The 19,106-nt window shown below is 33.7% G+C and overlaps 2 protein-coding genes and 1 pseudogene across 2 annotated transcripts; all 3 read right to left on the reverse strand.

Moving 5' to 3' along the window:
• Window positions 1-1,632: 1,632 nt before the first annotated feature.
• Window positions 1,633-12,981, reverse strand: LOC121392135 (annotated as a pseudogene).
• Window positions 12,982-14,754: 1,773 nt separating this feature from the next.
• On the reverse strand, window positions 14,755-17,130 carry LOC121392132 (ankyrin-3-like). Its single transcript, XM_041523491.1, has one exon. It carries the CDS (start codon window positions 17,128-17,130, stop codon window positions 14,755-14,757), a length of 2,376 nt encoding a protein of 791 aa, XP_041379425.1.
• Window positions 17,130-19,094, reverse strand: LOC121392133 (ankyrin repeat domain-containing protein 50-like). The gene has a single exon (XM_041523492.1). The coding sequence runs from the start codon at window positions 19,092-19,094 to the stop codon at window positions 17,130-17,132; it is 1,965 nt and encodes a 654-aa protein (XP_041379426.1).
• Window positions 19,095-19,106: the final 12 nt, after the last annotated feature.

Genomic DNA, 19,106 nt, shown 5'->3' on the forward strand with positions numbered 1-19,106 from the left:
TCTCTCTTTTACTCTCCCTCTTTCCTTTCCTCCCTCTCTCCTTTATTTGTATACAATTGTCTTTGACTTTAATCATGAAGTGTTTTAGACGATCCTAAGATTGTTTTTGATATATGCTGTATCCTTTTAAATGTTTTCTTACTTCATTTAGATAGCAATCAGATCATTGATTATTATATTTTAGTAACTAGTGACTTTTGTTATACCAAATAAAAATCAGTATTTTTCACAGTAGACGTATGTATATGTATGATTTTATTTTTATCCCTCTTAAATCCTGCTATGAAATAAATGAACATATATTAGATATTAACATATCTCTTTTCTATTAAGTACTTATTTTTGAAACACAAATTGAAGTCATATTTCTGGCTAAGTCCATAGTGCTTTAAGCATCTTGTTGCCATATCACAGCTATTAAATACAACCATACTTTTTTGCTTTGTATATTATTAATTTGCCTGCTGGCTAAAGTGCTTGAACCCTTTATAAGACTAGTGTAATATTTATTAGTAATCCTTTATTTTATTAGCATTGACTACAGAGTTGATAAAGATCAAGTGAGACGTATTATATTCATCCAAGGAGAAGGTAAGTTTAAAAGTTTAATTGTGACATCTTAAATGAAGAAGAGTACTTTTTGTACCATATAATAACATCCTTCCCAAACTAGATACAGGAAGATGGTTGGTGTTATAATAGATAAATCTGTATATATTAAAGTATTTAGGATCTTTTATAGAATATTACGTCTACTTAAATGTCCATTATGTTTTGATGTATTAATGTTTTAGATGGTGTGTATACGAAATATTTGCAAGAAAATCAAAATGAATCATTGAAAAATCTTTATAATCAACTGAATTATTTAATTATTGTACAATCATGTCTCCATTATATAGATTGTTTTTGTATTTTTTTAAAATATTCTTATCCAATATTATATTATAATTTGTTTTTTCTGTAATATTATAATATATTTTTATATACATGACTTCTCTTTCAACTAATAAATTATTAAATAAAATTCTTTTTATACAATACTCAAGCCGTTTGGATTGCATTGAAGACAAAATCTGGTAGACCTTACCATACATTTATAAATTGGTCATATATAGTCATTAGACTCAGCTTCTGGAATAATATTATAGTTTGTTATTATCCATAAGGCAGAGAGATAAGAGAGTGATGCAATGTTGTTGTGTTAATAATATACAAGTTGAATATTGACTGTTATTATATTTAACAAATAATGAACAAAACTTAGTGATATAAATGGCTTATGTACAGTACATAACAAAAAAAAACATGCGACAAGAAGTAACTGTTTTTATTGATACACACAAAGATACAATAAATAAATGATGCGGATTAAGATAGCAGCTGTGTTTAATAGTAAAACTGCAAATAAAAATGTTATAAATCTGTGTTTTTTAAACAAAAAAATGCATAACAACTTGTATAAAGTAAGTTTAAGTCTGTAATGGCAGACAATGTCAAAAGAAAAGTAGGGTTCTGATAAATTGGCAGGCTAAGGACCAAGGAGAAAAGATGATGGGTCACACATAAGGTGTGTTGATAAGGATGAGTGTGAAAAAGAACATGCAAGTAACTTTTAAAAAGTTCAGTCTTTCATATTAATCCTGCTTCTCGTAAATGTTCCTGTATTATGATCTCAGTGCATGACTGAAAGACGTATTGAATGTTGTGAGTATCAGTAGCACACGTGACGTGAGTATAGACAGTTTTACGACTTGGGTTCCTGTTGAGACTGACAACTTTTGGCGAATAAAGTTGACACCATCTTGGTAAGTATTGCGACCTGTGAATGAGAGAAAAGATGTACATTTAATAGACACAGTAGCTTTAGCACATCATAATGTTAGCAACATTAAAAAACCGTATATTAAATACTAGTTAGTGTTAACACTGACCTCTTATTCAGGCAAAAACACTCAATAAGTGGTTGTTTCTTTGATTTTTCTCTTGAAAAAGATCTTTCTTATTTAAAAATAGAATGACAGAAGTGTCCAAGAACCACTTGTTGTTGAGAATAGAGTTAAATAATCTCAAGGCCTCTTCCATTCGGTTCTAAGTAAAAAATACCAATAAATGATTGTACATGTGTTATTTAGTAATGTCATTATGAGAGTCCTACATTATCTATCCATTAAATGTCCCATCATCATTCATTAATGTTCTACTTACAATGGATCCATCTTCTCTTAGACCTAAGTCATATGCTGATAAAGCTACAAAAAACAAAATGGCTGTCACATCTTCAAAACAATGAATCCATTTCTTTCTCCAGACCTCTGACCTCCCAACATCAACAAGTCTAAAAAAGAAACAATAAAATCAAAAGTTTTATAATAAAATGAAATAATTATAAGTACATGTATCAAATATTGAAATGGCTAATCACTTTCAAAAAGAAGTGACTGGCACAAATACATAACAAGTGGCCAGCTTATCTGGCAAAATTTAAGTATGTGATATACCCATAGTCTTATTTGTATTAAACAACACAAGTAGGCAATAATGTCGCAACAGCAAGTTGTGGGTGGACAAGTCTTACATGCATAACATTGATGTTATTTAACAGACTGCAAGCTAAGTTAATTACATGTTTTTGACCACACGTACGTGACTAAACGATTACTACGTGTAAATAGATCCATTAGACTGTTTACCACCTTAAACCAAAGTTGATATCGATTATATTGATTTTATTTCAATCTTCCTTTGCTTGCACAACCACTTAGCATACCAAGACACACATTAGCTGGTAATATGCCCCCTCTCACCATTAAGACAACTATGTAACAGTATACTGGTTTAAATAACCGCTTTGGTATTTGTGGCATTTGGTGCATGTATATTTTTCTATAATGTGAGTTATTAAGTTCTCTTTTAATATCTGCTAAGCATTCCAGCTATAATAGATGATATGAAAACAGTTTAGATACACCTTCTCCTTATGGAGTGAGGATGATGGTGATTGATACATGGTAAAAATTCTTTAGAATCGATTGCTATTACATGATGAAATGATTTTTTAAAAGTATACACTAGGATATCTAACATTAGTAAGCTCTAGACTAGTTTAACATCAATAATTACCACAGTGACCTAGGATAGCTACCATTAGTAAGCTCTAGACTAGTTAACATCAATAATTACCACAGTGACCTAGGATAGCTACCATTAGTAAGCTCTAGACTAGTTAACATCAATAATTACCACAGTGACCTAGGATATCTACCATTAGTAAGTTCTAGACTAGTAAACATCAGTACTTACCACAGTGACCTAGGATAGCTACATTAGTAAGTTCTAGACTAGTAAACATCAGTACTTACCACAGTGACATAGGATAGCTACCATTAGTAAGCTCCAGACTAGTGTACATCAGTACTTACTACAGTGACCTAGAATAGATACCATTAGTAAGTAGTTTTTATTGCCCTTAAGCAACAGGGTCACTGTAGTCTAGAGTTTACACTATCCTTGATCACTGTGGTGGAAGTACTGATGTTAGTAAGTCTAGAGCTTACTAACAATAGCTATCCCTGTCACTGTGGTAAGAAACTGATGTTCATTAGTCTAAAGTTTAACTAATGGTAGCTATCCTATGTCACTGCGGTAAGAACTGATGTTCATTAGTCCTAGAGCTTAACTAATGGTAGCTATCCTATGTCACCACTAGCTTAGAGATTACAGCAAGTATTCACTAATCTGATAACTCTATATTAATGTAGAGTGAATTAATTCAATTTACTGTACATGCCATTATAGTCAACGCCAAAACTAAGCATTAACAATGCACCATTAGATTATCTTGTGTGTAACTGTTTTGAGACTATAATAATCTGATTATAATACCACCAATGATGAAAATAATCCAATAATTAATATTAATAATTATTGTCAACAACTTGGGTTTGTTCCCATCATCAAATATCATATTAATGAGAAACACATAACAACCATGTACAAAACCCCAACTAAAAAATAATATATTTTATAGTAGCTATTCAAATTTATCGAACACATATAGCCTACTATTCTGTTCTATTTTTACTTAGTAATTTTAGTTCTCAATTATTTTAAAATTTTAAGTTTAGCAGTCACAACATACTAATGTCATGACAATAGGAAAAACAACAAAATTAACAAATACCAATACCACTTTATCAAGTATTAGTTCTAGGAAGTATTAGATCATTCAATATGTGGTTTGAAAACTAATATTGCTATGTCAATACACAGTGCATTGCAAATGTCATACAAGTTATTACCACATCCTAGATGATGTCAGAAAGCAGTTTGTGTGATACAATCATACTTGCAATGGCTACATAAATGACAACATTAAATGATTAATGTGGTAAGTCAGTAACAATCATTGTGGTTTCACTGTAATTACCCAAGTTTTCCCCTAACCACATTGTCAGGAATAAGAAATCAGATCCAATTGTTACTTTAAACAAATCAATTAAACTAAAAATTATTATAGCAAAGATGAAAGTATATTAGACAAAATAAGTATCCCCTTTCTTAAAAGTACCCACTTATGTTTTCAAATATATTCTGTTAGATCTAAAACAAATTTCTTTGTTGTAAAGCTTATATTAAGTAACAATGTCCTAAAATACCCTATTAGATAAAGATGTTGTTAGGAAGAAAGGGAGAGAATGAGGGTGGGGAAGAGGATGAAGAAATAAACATCAGTTATAATGATAACAAACATTCTTTAGTCTAATTCAGACTATATTAGCCCCTAATAAGACAACACATTGGTCACATGATGTCAACAATAACAGCTGCAATTAATGCTGACACATAGAGGAAGTTTAGTACAATACAGTAGCTATGTATATACATGTAGTATGCTCTATTCTATGTATTATTGGTTGACTGTATTACACCCTAACATGTTATAACTGCTAGTGACATACTATGATAATGCAGAGGTGAATAGTCAGTGACAATACTGATTTAAGTTTGTGTACGATAAAGTAAATGTATTTTTTGAGTACAAACATCTCATGTTATTAAAGTAATTGATTTCGCTATAGCTTTTAACAGCACAGGCTGTTTACATTAGAAAATGCACATATTGTCTAGACTAAGCCAACACTCACTATTCAATAATGTCCAATAGTTTCTTTATTGGTGTGTACTTAATTCAATAATGTTGCTATCTATGTCTGGGAAACATGCCACAACTCGAGGCTGCATCTTTTTTGAGTTAATAATATATTCTCAAAACATAAATTATAACATTGTGCAATTAAATATATTTTATTAAGGACATTTTAAACACAAAGATGCCTTACAATTGAGGATATGGTGTAATATTCTTAGTACAGTTATTCTTACTCCTACCAAAAGCTTTCAACTCCAGATAAAGGTAATTCAATGCAAAGGATAATACCCTTTAAATATAGACATTCTGTCTCAATTTAGCACGGTTCTTTCCTTCTAATTGAGGAAGTACAAGAGAACTGTGCTAAATTGAGACAGAATGTCTATGTTTAAAGGGTATTAACCTTTGTATTGAATCCCTTTATCGGACATATGTACATAATCCCATGGCATTAACTTTGCCATAATTAACTACACATCTAACATGCACCATATGTCTCTTACCTAAAATGGAGTCTTTGGTAGTCAAACTCATACTCTACAATTCCTGTTGATTTTACACGTGTTCTCAGTATGTCCTGTTCTGAAGGGATATAACGTCTGTCTCCTATCCTATCTAAACTGTCAAGATAACTACAAAGAGAAGAAAGGGAATGTATTAATATATACCATGATGAAAGCTATAGACTAGTAAACATCAGTACTTACTACAGTGATCTATAACAGCTACAATTAGTAAGCTCTAGACTAGTAAACACAGTACTTACTACAGTGATCTACAGTAGCTACCGTTAGTAAGCTCTAGACCAGTGAGTGTGCTTACTTTCAACAGTGATCTAAGATTATTTTTATCAGTTTCTACTTACTATTTAGCAGAGTCATTGAGTTGATATTCGCTGGATCTTCTAAGCAGTACTGCACTCCAGGATCTGCCCATAATCTCTTCATAGCTGAGAGTAAAGCAGGAGAAAATGGCTCAGTATCCTGATGTCTTGCTGTGACCTCAAAAAGCATCATGGCATCACCCCACAAAAGAAGAGAAGTGAGGGAGGAAGTCTAAGGATGTATTATACCCAACATAACAATGTAATGCAACCTTCCCTGGATATTGGAACATAAACAGACACAATATGTACATTAAACATGCATCCTACACTATTGTCCTTGTTGCTAAATATAGCATGAGTTACTATAAATAGTGTTGTCATAGTACCAAAAGTATTGCACAAAACCAGTTGTTTTAATAATCCCAATTTGTACTCCAGAGAATCCTTAGATCATTTGCAAACACTACAAATCTTACAAACATCAGGAGAAAATAATCGTTTGATATCAAAGACAAACGAACTCCTTAGATTAGCCGATAAGAAGCTATACCCAGAAAACGACAAAGTGTTTGCAAGAAATGTAATCTTTTTATAATATTAAAAAGATCAAAGCATTTAGACGCTTAATGCAAAACAAGAGATAGAACATACCCACCTTACATGTTATGCAACATGGCTGTAAATTGATTCAATTATAGGCTATAAACAAAAACCTCAAACTATTTGAGAAGCCACTTAAATACAAGTATTCTTATGATGATTTGGTAATTAAATTAGAGAGCCTTTGGTTTAGTTGTCAACAACTATATCTTGTCACACACAACTACAATGAAACCAGATCACAAAGGCAATGACTTCAGAACATAAAAACCACATATACATAAACATGTCTCCCAACTAAAGTAATGATATAGATTCCAGCCTTATTCCTCATTGTGCCATCTGTTCATTTATTTAAGACAGGCTTTGATATGGAGTCCATCCTAGTACATGTACATATATAAAATATATACTATATAATGAACGTGTTTTTACATGTAAACGTACTACATGTTTTTACATGTAAATGTAGTACATGTACATGTACATTATGCCCAAATGTATTTTACATGGACAAGTGAATGTAAACAGGATGTCTGTTCATGAAATTGCTCAAGATGAAAAGACAAACATTTATTATTACTTTAGTACGTACATGTTATGTCAATGTGATATCCTTTTTGGTCATTATAACACTAGATGTTTATCCTGTGTCACTGTGGTAATTATTGATATTCACTTGTCTAGAGGATACTAATGGTAGCTATCCCATGTCACTGTGGTAATTACTGATGTTCACTAGTCTAGAGGTTACTAATGGTAGCTATCTATGTTACTGTGGTATATACTGACGTTCGCTAGTCTAGCAGTTACTAATGGTAGCTATCCTATATCACTGTGGTAAGTAAGTACTGAGATATTCACCAGTCTAGAGCTCACTAATGGTGGTTATTCTAGGTCATGCATTGATTACTTAACGCAAAACCATCTAGACCAGCTCGGATATAAAATCCTTACTGCCTTACTTTTAAAATGCTATCAACAGGTCACACCATTAATAAACAGCACTATAAAGTATCACTATAAGTCATAAAATAGTGACTGTATTACACAAACCAACTCATTAGACTAACTCATATTACACGAAGCAGGAGTCCTATTTAGAATATCCATAATAAGTCTACAAGTAATAGATCAAACTACAATTAGTATGTCTAAAATGTGAACTGACTGCAAGAACATGGTAAGTAACTATAGATTCAGCTTAGGAATTTTAACTTAGTTTGAAGCAACAAACACTAAACTGAAAGAGAGCCATGTTTACCACAACCTATCTTCTGAGACACATAGCAACTATACAAGTAATACAAATATATAGTACACAAGTATTGAAGTTTATTGGCATCCATAACTGTTCTTAAAAACAACAAAACTACTAGTTTTATTTGGTTATCTCCAATAAAGTGTAGTCTCTTAGTCTGTACTAAAAGCAACATCACCTCAGTACTGTCAAAACAGGAGTCATGCTAAGTCAACTGTTATGTCCCATCCCACTATTAAAATATTAGTATCATGGTGTCCTACTTACCCTTCTAGCTGGGTTATGGAAGTTCACTCCCAATAGGTCCATCCCTTTAATTACAGCTGCTAATGATTGGATAGTATTGCTGTAGACAACTGGTCTATATTGCTTGCATTCATCTCTGTGAACCCTTGTTCGTGAATGATCCTGGGGAGACAGAGAAGAGAATCATGTAACAGCTAAACAATGAGAACAGATTATAAGTTATCATTACAGTTACTAAAGAGACTGGAAGATGATCCACAAAATCAACATTGCCTGAGGGAATACATTGTGTACAATAAAAGCTGTATAATGATATTCATAGCTTTAACATATAGTATTCATGAAACGAGACATAAATAGATTAAACAATGTTTTGTTATACTTCAAAATACATGTACAGGGACACATGCCGACAAACAAATTCTTAAACATTCTTTTGCTTTGAGCACAAGTAATGTGTGTAAATATAATTAATATAGATAATAGTCATTACTTACATTCTACATTTTTTACATGGGTGGTGGTCTAGTTGTTATGTCTCTTAACAAGAAAGTGCAATAATAATCAATTTAAATTGTGTTTCCTTATAAATAATATTTATTATCCTATATAATACTCAAATGATAATACAAAATTTCCTTCCCAACACATATCTATCTCCTTGTTCTATTTTCCTTTTTAAGTGGTCACAACAACTAACAGTGTACTGTCAGTTCAACAGTTGCACACTCCATTAAACAAATCTAGTAACGCACACAGTCAATACCAATAGACCATTACTGAGCTCTACAGTACATCGAACATCATTTGATCCCAATAACAATAGATTGTATAAGCCTCTAACAGACAAATAGGTTATGTTATTGATGCACAATCAGTTCCTTATCTATAAATACAATTGTTATGTCTATCATATTATCAGTTGGTCAAAAAAATACAAAATTAACAGACAGCCCTTAATAACATTAACACAATTTTACGATACAGGACTCTCCTTGTGTTTACTCTTCAAAGATTATCATTGGCAATGTCTGGCAGTAGAATAGTTCACAAACATACACACGTGCAGTATTACAGTATATGGTTAATACAATAATAAGTGACTAGACAGTTTCCTTCAGGCTAAAGAGTATGAGTACAACTAACTAAAACATTGTTAATGAACTTGAAGGAAGTAATCTATTGGTGATTAAACCTTGTAGTAACACAAGTGGAAATAACAAAGTTATAATAGACATTATCCAAAGGACTTATATAACTGCAGTGTCTTTAACAAGAAGCATACGCCAGATTGACTGCACCTTAAACTTTAAGTCATTCAAGTTAATAAACCACATCTTTAATTAAAAAGAGGTTATACCAACTAAACCTTGTACCATATTTAGCAGAATTAAGACTAGACATTTATACCAATAACAGATACCCTCATTACAAAGGTTGAACAATATACTGAAACATTAGTATGGTACTAGAAAATGTATTTTATAAGTAGTTTCATTATGCTAACTTATCACATGGTAAAGAGAACATATAAATACAATGAACTATGATGCAATATGAATACATTTATATGCACATGTGCATGTACGTGTATAATGAGACATCAGGTGCTGCTATGATAAGCAAGTATCCCCTAATGTAACACTAACATTGAACACCTGCCAGGATATTGTCAATCCATCATAAACTTATTAAGAAAAGGATATACACAATATACTAATATATAATGTTACAAGTATCTTCTATTATAAAGGGTAATCACTAACAGAGAAAAATGAACAACATGTCTTTTATTAATGATTATAATAGGAATTTAATATTGTCTATATATGACACAATAAAGGGAATCAATAACATGAAAGTAATGCTGTCAACAACAGATATCACTATTTTGCTCAGCGGAAATGAAATGTGATGTAATGTGATGTCAAACATGTCATAGTTAATTGGCTTACTTCATTTGTTCACAAATGTGCTTTTCCCTGATTCACCAGCTCCTACAGTGAGAGAGAGGAGAGAGAGAGAGAGAGAGAGTAAATAACACAAACACTAGACATTATAGTTATCTAGAACCAATCAACCAAGATCATATGAATTCTGCAAAGTCACCACACCCATACCCTTCTATCCAATAATCAGTCTATATATGGACATTACACAAGAAAATTAGTAATAGTAAATCCTTTGAATGTTATATAAATAATGCTTACATAAGCTTACATCATCGTTTACTAGTAACTGCAAACATTTTATATATGTCAATGCACTAACATACAAGTCATCCTTTGATATTCTGCAAGCTAAGTCACTGAGTAATGGTTGCTACATTGCCATTTTACAAACTGTGGAACTAATGATGTGTAATAGATATAATGCAAGCTAGCTTGCAGGTGTGCGTGTGTATGCCTTATTCCATGGGAAGTGAGAGATGCTCAGTCATAGTATTCTAATGTAATTGTAATCTATTATTGTCTAGCATTACTAAGACCAACAGCCACCAAAGTGCAAAGGGCAGCACTGTAACAGGTTTGATGTCAAATCTTCAAAGGAAAAGACAAACAGTTTCTTATCTAAACATGTCATCTTTGTCAATGACGACATCAGACTATAATATAGATTTGGTTGCCATGGTAACGGAAGTCCTAGCTTTGTCAATGATGAAGTCAGAGAGTAAGGTAAGCTTAACACTACCATTAAGATAACATCCTTTGTAAAGGATATACTGCTTTACATGTATTGCCATGGTAACTGAACTCTCAGCTTTGTCAATGATGAAGTCAGAGTGTAAAATAAACTAACACTCCATTAAGATAACATCCTATATAAATAATATATCACTGTATATGTATTGCTATGGTAACTGGATTCTTAGCATGTCACAGAGCAGGTTAAATGGTCACCAACAGTGCTAGACAGTAAATCATGATTTCAGTTTGTCAGAGTTAAGTGTTAATACATATTCAAATTATCTCATTTCACTTAAATCTATTATAAGGTACCAGTCACAACTATAGGTACAATAACATTTTATTTGTACTTACTTCCTAAGAAATCCAATCTAATATGTCATTCCTAACTTATGAGGGATGACATACTAAGTGTCCATGATGGGTAGGTAACAAACACACATTAGTATTGATAAGGACAAACTAGTTCACAAGAAATCATTAAAGTCTTTTAACAGACTTCATATTTAACATGATTGAAATAATTCGTAAACTTTTAGACAACAACCATTATGGAAACATCCAAACTATTGGCATTATTGGTCAATACAGTCAGTTTTTTTTCTCTTTGTGCACATGTCTGGACACTAACTATTCTCTGAATTCAAACTCATTAGCTATAAGTCAGTCAAAACAATCGTCTAAACCACACCCATTAACACCCACACACTCCTACATTCACAGACACACATACATTTCAACAAAGATGTGAGACAAATGCTAATATTGTTAACAATATCTCGTTGTCACTTTGTTAAAGTACAGCTTGTCTTCAAAACAGAAGCTTCTCAAACGAGAGAATGTTTTCAGCAAAATAATAGCCATTATTAACATATCTAAGGAGATCATTACATGCACTGATAATTCTAATAGTAAATAAATGATTATTAAATGATATAATCACTTTTTTAAAATTATAACACTTGTTTCTGTACTATAAGACTACTTTATTGCATCCTTATCAATGCTCTCTTTGAATTTATTCTCCATCTTTTAGTATACTTTATTAACAATATTTATTCCAAAGTCTAGGTGACTGTCTTCCTCTCAATCAACACCTTTGTTAACAATATTAGTTATACAATGAAGTACTAGTGTTTACCCAGTAACAGTGTAGAATGTATCTTAATCAAAGATCAAAGCAATGTCTAACAAACATCAAAAGAAAGAGATAGTATTTAGCACGTGGGCAGAGAGCAGAATGACTATTGTCTATTAGGGGATCTACTAAAGCACTTAACTGCAGTATATCAGCACTTGACTGCAGTATATTGCAAACTTGTTAATATAGTTAACTATACTGCATATCACAGACTATAAGAATATATAAATAAATGAATTTAGGTAGAAATAATCGCAAGAAAACAAGCTGACACGTGTCTTTCAGATGTTTTCTTAACATACCCTAGTGGCCACATCTTCTATACATTATGAAGGTATTTGACCAGTAAAAGGTCACAGTTAATATTACATATTCACTAAACAAACTTCACTATACAAATTCCCACTGAAAAAGCAACTATGTATACAGACCCCCAATGGTTGTCTCCTAGCCAATACTACAAACCACACACAGTACAAGCTGTGGGATGAGTTACAGAAAGTAGAACCACAGTTAACTAATTCCATTTATAGCTGGTATCAGACACAGGTTGGACAATACACCTCCACAGCTAATGAATTAGACAATTGAAACAATGAATAAACTATATTATAGCAGGTTTTTAAAAAGACACACAATATCAATTTGATATTATGTTAGATACATGTTGCTCTACATAGATAAAACACCCCCTTTTCTTTGTAGCCTCCTGTTGCCTCATCTAAATGCTAGCTCTTTACAATAACAAAGGTTTTAATATACCAGCTGGTGTTGCTACAAGGCTCTCTCTCCCCTTCACTTTCAGGACTTATCATAGTTATATGTTTGTGTGTATGAGAACTAGATACTGACAATAAACATTGAATTCTCTGATAAGCATAACTTGAAACCGTCTGTGACAAAACTGTAAACAAGTCTAACCGCCTTACTCGTATACTTACCTAGTAAAAGGAGTTTTATCTCGTTTCTTCTTCGAGCACTCTCGTAGGCTAGTCGCTCGTCTATGGCTGAGCTTCTCTGTGTAGCAGCAAGGAGGTCTTTGTCACTGGTACTCAATGCACAACCCATTGTTACAAAATGGCTGTATTCTCTTTGTAAAATGAAAATGAGGTAGTTTTCCTTTTTGGATGAAAAGTTAAGTCTTTCAGTAGCTTCTTCTAAAACTAGTGGCTCGCTCACTAAAGTAAACTTGTACTATAATATGATGTATAAACACTGAACAGTTATTCGTGGTTAGTGTGTCTTTTATACTCAACAAAATGCCCGCCCATTTTAATGAGATTAATTGAGTGGGTGTAATTAATTACACTCATGAATAAATAATATTATTACTATTAATATAATGTTACTGGTATAATCTAAATAATCCATAAATTTTTATTACAATAATTAGACAATCAACATCTAAATATGGTTGCAACGAGTGTACATATGTAATACTGAGAATATACCTATACTGTCAATGACTTTTGTTTTGAACAGAAATCGTTAATTCATATACATAATAACAGTGTATGTGTTTCTTAGTAAGGAGTGGTCACGTGTGCCCACATGAGCTGATTCTAAGTGTTCTCAAGATTAGTCTCAGCACCAAACACGTTATCTTTATATTCACTACTGTATGCAGTATTTCTTCATTTTCTCATCTTGTTTTTCAGGTAGAAATATTAGTTTGTATCCACTTCAATTAGGATTGTTTCACTCATTACAATGTTTTGTATCTCCAAACTATCCTTACTGAGTTAGGTTGGAAGGTCTGTCAGGTCTTGCTTTGTATTGCTGAGAAGAAGCTCAATCATTCGACCATGTTTATGATCCCATATATGCTGATGAGAGTGCAATAGAGCCATCCTTTGCTTTCAAAATAATGTCAGCATATCCTTTTAGACCAGCTCAATATTATCATGATATCCATTCTTGCTTCATTGGAGTATTAGTGTCAATCTTTTCTTTAAGCAAAAACTTCACAATTTGCATAATTACCACAGAAACTGGCAGGCATTAAAGCTGTTTTCCCATCTTTTCCTTCAATGTTATGAGTAGTAAGTGTCTTAATAGCAACTTAATGATACTATAAAAACCCTTTTGACTGGTCAACAGCAAAGTCATTCAACTATCAAACTCTTCAATATTGTTAAGTAACACATCTACTGTTTGATGATGACCTAGTAAACTGTCTATGATCTCGGCAGTTACCCCACCTTGAGTTTGAATATAAAGATTGGCTTCATTTCTAAATAAAAGATTTACTATTTGAAGATGACAGGGATGACTGACAATTATCAGCACAATAAAAAAATTAAAATAATTGAGATCATTTCTTAAAAAAGACATAAAATAAAGTTATCTTAACAAATACAGTGTTCTTGATTTGGACTTGAAAGGTGATCAAGATTTATAGCACAACTGAATGTCATGAGAAAATGTATTCCATAAATTGGCTAAATTGGCTCCAATACAAAAAAAAGATGTACACTTAATGCAAATGGAACAAAAAGATTGTACTTGTCAGAGAAACAGATTGCAAAAGAGGGAGCTAAAATTAAAAGACAACATATTAAAAGGTGGGTGGTTCAATATTAGAATTGGCTTGTTGTTTGAGTAGCTGTTCCATCATTTTATAATTTCCTTTTTGGCTGGCTATTATCAGTTCGGTCAAATCATCTTCCTTAATATTAGGATAAAGTTGTTGCTTAAGTAGCAGTTCCACCACTTGATAATTTCCTTTTTGGCTGGCTATGTACAGGGCTGTTGCTCCGTTATTGTTTTGAATATTAGGATCAGCTTGTTGGTTGAGTAGCACTTCCACCACTTGATAATGACCATTTTGACTGGCTATCATCAGTGCAGTCCAATCTTTTTTTCTTTGATATTAGGATCAGCTTGTTGGTTTAGTAGCACTTCCACCACTTGATAATGACCATTTTGACTGGCTTTGTATAGGGCTGTTGCTCCGTTATTGTTTTGAATATTAGGATCAGCTTGTTGGTTGAGTAGCACTTCCACCACTTGATAATGACCATTTTGACTGGCTTTGTACAGGGCTGTTGCTCCGTTATTGTTTTGAATATTAGGATCAGCTTGTTGGTTGAGTAGCACTTCCACTACTTGATAATGACCATTTTGACTGGCTATCATCAGTGCGGTCCAATCTTCTTTTTCTTTGATATTAGGATCAGCTTGTTGGTTGAGTAGCACTTCCACCACTTGATAATGACCATTTTCACTGGCTATCATCAGTGCGGTCCAATCTTCTTTTTCTTTGATATTAGGATCAGCTTGTTGGTTGAGTAGCACTTCCACCACTTGATAATGACCATTTTCACTGGCTATGTACAGGGCTGTTGCTCCATTATTGTTTTGAATATTAGGATCAGCTTGTTGGTTGAGTAGCACTTCCACCACTTGATAATGACCATTTTGACTGGCTTTGTACAGGGCTGTTGCTCCGTTATTGTTTTGAATATTAGGATCAGCTTGTTGGTTGAGTAGCACTTCCACTACTTGATAATGACCATTTTGACTGGCTATCATCAGTGCGGTCCAATCTTCTTTTTCTTTGATATTAGGATCAGCTTGTTGGTTGAGTAGCACTTCCACCACTTGATAATGACCATTTTGACTGGCTATCATCAGTGCGGTCCAATCTTCTTTTTCTTTGATATTAGGATCAGCTTGTTGGTTGAGTAGCACTTCCACCACTTGATAATGACCATTTTCACTGGCTATGTACAGGGCTGTTGCTCCATTATTGTTTTGAATATTAGGATCAGCTTGTTGGTTGAGTAGCACTTCCACCACTTGATAATGACCATTTTGACTTGCTATCATCAGTGCAGTCCAATCTTCTTTTTCTTTGATATTAGGATCAACTTGTTGGTTGAGTAGCATTTCCACCACTTGATAATGACCATTTTGACTGGCTATCATCAGTGCGGTCCAATCTTCTTCATCTTTGATATTAGGATCGGCTTGTTCCTTGAGTAGCAGTTCCACCACTTGATAATGACCGTTTTCACTAGCAATGTACAAGGCTGTTCGTCTGTCTACCAATTGGATATTAGGATCAGCTTGTTGGCTGAGTAGCAGTTCCACCATTTCATAATGACCATTTTGAGTAGCTATCATAAGGGCTGTTGCTCCATTATTGTTTTGAATATTAGAACCAGCTTTTTGGCTGAGTAGCAGTTCCACCATTTCATAATGACCATTTTGAGTAGCTTTCATAAGGGCTGTTGCTCCATTATTGTTTTGAATATTAGGATCAGCTATTTGATTCAGTAGCAGTTTCACCATTTCATAATGACCATTTTGACTAGCTATCATAAGGGTTGTTGTTCCATTATTGTTTTGAATATTAGGATCAGCTTTATGATTCAGTAGCAGTTCCACCACTTGATAATGACCGTTTTCACTAGCTATGTACAAGGCTGTTCGTCTGTCTGGCAATTGGATATTAGGATCAGCTTGTTGGTTGAGTAGCAGTTCCACCATTTCATAATGATCATTTTGACTAGCTATCATAAGGGCTGTTGTTCCATTATTGTTTTGAATATTAGGATCAGCTTGTTGGTTGAGTAGCACTTTCACCACTTGATAATGACCATTTTGACTTGCTATCATCAGTGCAGTCCAATCTTCTTCATCTTTGATATTAGGATCGGCTTGTTCCTTGAGTAGCAGTTCCACCACTTGATAATGACCATTTTGACTGGCTATCATCAGTGCGGTCCAATCTTCTTCATCTTTGATATTAGGATCGGCTTGTTCCTTGAGTAGCAGTTCCACCACTTGATAATGACCGTTTTCACTAGCTATGTACAAGGCTGTTCGTCTGCATGCCAATTGGATATTAGGATCAGCTTTTTGGTTGAGTAGCAGTTCCACCATTTCATAATGACCATTTTGACTAGCTATCATAAGGGCTGTTGTTCCATTATTGTTTTGAATATTAGAACCAGCTTTTTGGTTGAGTAGCAGTTCCACCATTTCATAATGACCATTTTGAGTAGCCATCATAAGGGCTGTTGTTCCATTATTGTTTTGAATATTAGGATCAGCTTGTTGGTTGAGTAGCACTTCCACCACTTGATAATGACCATTTTCACTGGCTATCATCAGTGCAGTCCAATCTTCTTTTTCTTTGATATTAGGATCAACTTGTTGGTTGAGTAGCACTTCTACCACTTGATAATGACCATTTTGACTGGCTATCATCAGTGCAGTCCAATCTTCTTTTCTTTGATATTAGGATCAACTTGTTGGTTGAGTAGCACTTCCACCACTTGATAATGACCATTTTGACTGGCTATCATCAGTGCGGTCCAATCTTCTTCATCTTTGATATTAGGATCGGCTTGTTCCTTGAGTAGCAGTTCCACCACTTGATAATGACCATTTTCACTAGCTATGTACAAGGCTGTTTGTCTGTCTGGCAATTGGATATTAGGATCAGCTTGTTGGTTGAGTAGCAGTTCCACCATTTCATAATGACCATTTTGAGTAGCTTTCATAAGGGCTGTTGCTCCATTATTGTTTTGAATATTAGGATCAGCTTGTTGGTTGAGTAGCACTTTCACCACTTGATAATGACCATTTTCACTGGCTATCATCAGTGCAGTCCAATCTTCTTTTTCTTTGATATTAGGATCAACTTGTTGGTTGAGTAGCACTTCCACCACTTGATAATGACCATTTTGACTGGCTATCATCAGTGCGGTCCAATCTTCTTCATCTTTGATATTAGGATCGGCTTGTTCCTTGAGTAGCAGTTCCACCACTTGATAATGACCATTTTCACTAGCTATGTACAAGGCTGTTTGTCTGTCTGGCAATTGGATATTAGGATCAGCTTGTTGGTTGAGTAGCAGTTCCACCATTTCATAATGACCATTTTGAGTAGCTTTCATAAGGGCTGTTGCTCCATTATTGTTTTGAATATTAGGATCAGCTTGTTGGTTGAGTAGCACTTTCACCACTTGATAATGACCATTTTCACTGGCTATCATCAGTGCAGTCCAATCTTCTTTTTCTTTGATATTAGGATCAACTTGTTGGTTGAGTAGCACTTCCACCACTTGATAATGACCATTTTGACTGGCTATCATCAGTGCGGTCCAATCTTCTTCATCTTTGATATTAGGATCGGCTTGTTCCTTGAGTAGCAGTTCCACCACTTGATAATGACCGTTTTCACTAGCTATGTACAAGGCTGTTCTTCTGTCTGGCAATTGGATATTAGGATCAGCTTTTTGGTTGAGTAGCAGTTCCACCATTTCATAATGACCATTTTTACTAGCTATCATAAGGGCTGTTGTTCCATTATTGTTTTGAATATTAGAACCAGCTTTTTGGTTGAGTAGCAGTTCCACCATTTCATAATGACCATTTTGAGTAGCTTTCATAAGGGCTGTTGCTCCATTATTGTTTTGAATATTAGGATCAGCTTTTTGATTCAGTAGCAGTTCCACCATTTCATTATGACCATTTTGACTAGCTATCATAAGGGCTGTTGTTCCATTATTGTTTTGAATATTAGAACCAACTTTTTGGTTGAGTAGCAGTTCCACCATTTCATAATGACCATTTTGAGTAGCTTTCATAAGGGCTGTTGCTCCATTATTGTTTTGAATATTAGGATCAGCTTTTTGATTCAGTAGCAGTTCCACCATTTCATTATGACCATTTTGACTAGCTATCATAAGGGCTGTTGTTCCATTATTGTTTTGAATATTAGAACCAGCTTTTTGGTTGAGTAGCAGTTCCACCATTTCATAATGACCATTTTGAGTAGCTTTCATAAGGGCTGTTGCTCCATTATTGTTTTGAATATTAGGATCAGCTTTTTGATTCAGTAGCAGTTCCACCATTTCATTATGACCATTTTGACTAGCTATCATAAGGGCTGTTGTTCCATTATTGTTTTGAATATTAGAACCAGCTTTTTGATTCAGTAGCAGTTCCACCATTTCATAATGACCATTTTGAGTAGCTTTCATAAGGGCTGTTGTTCCATTATTGTTTTGAATATTAGGATCAGCTTTATGATTCAGTAGCAGTTCCACCACTTGATAATGACCGTTTTCACTAGCTATGTACAAGGCTGTTCGTCTGTCTGGCAATTGGATATTAGGATCAGCTTGTTGGTTGAGTAGCAGTTCCACCATTTTCATAATGACCATTTTGACTAGCTA

This window comes from Gigantopelta aegis, unplaced genomic scaffold, assembly GCF_016097555.1.
Source record: "Gigantopelta aegis isolate Gae_Host unplaced genomic scaffold, Gae_host_genome ctg3400_pilon_pilon, whole genome shotgun sequence".
NCBI lineage: Eukaryota > Metazoa > Mollusca > Gastropoda > Neomphalida > Peltospiridae > Gigantopelta > Gigantopelta aegis.

Excerpts from the sequence above, each read along its gene's own strand:
- LOC121392132 (XM_041523491.1), bottom strand. The coding sequence starts at position 17,130 with ATGATAGCCAGTCAAAATGGTCATTATCAAGTGGTAGAAGTGCTACTC.
- LOC121392133 (XM_041523492.1), bottom strand. The coding sequence starts at position 19,094 with ATGGTCATTATGAAAATGGTGGAACTGCTACTCAACCAACAAGCTGAT.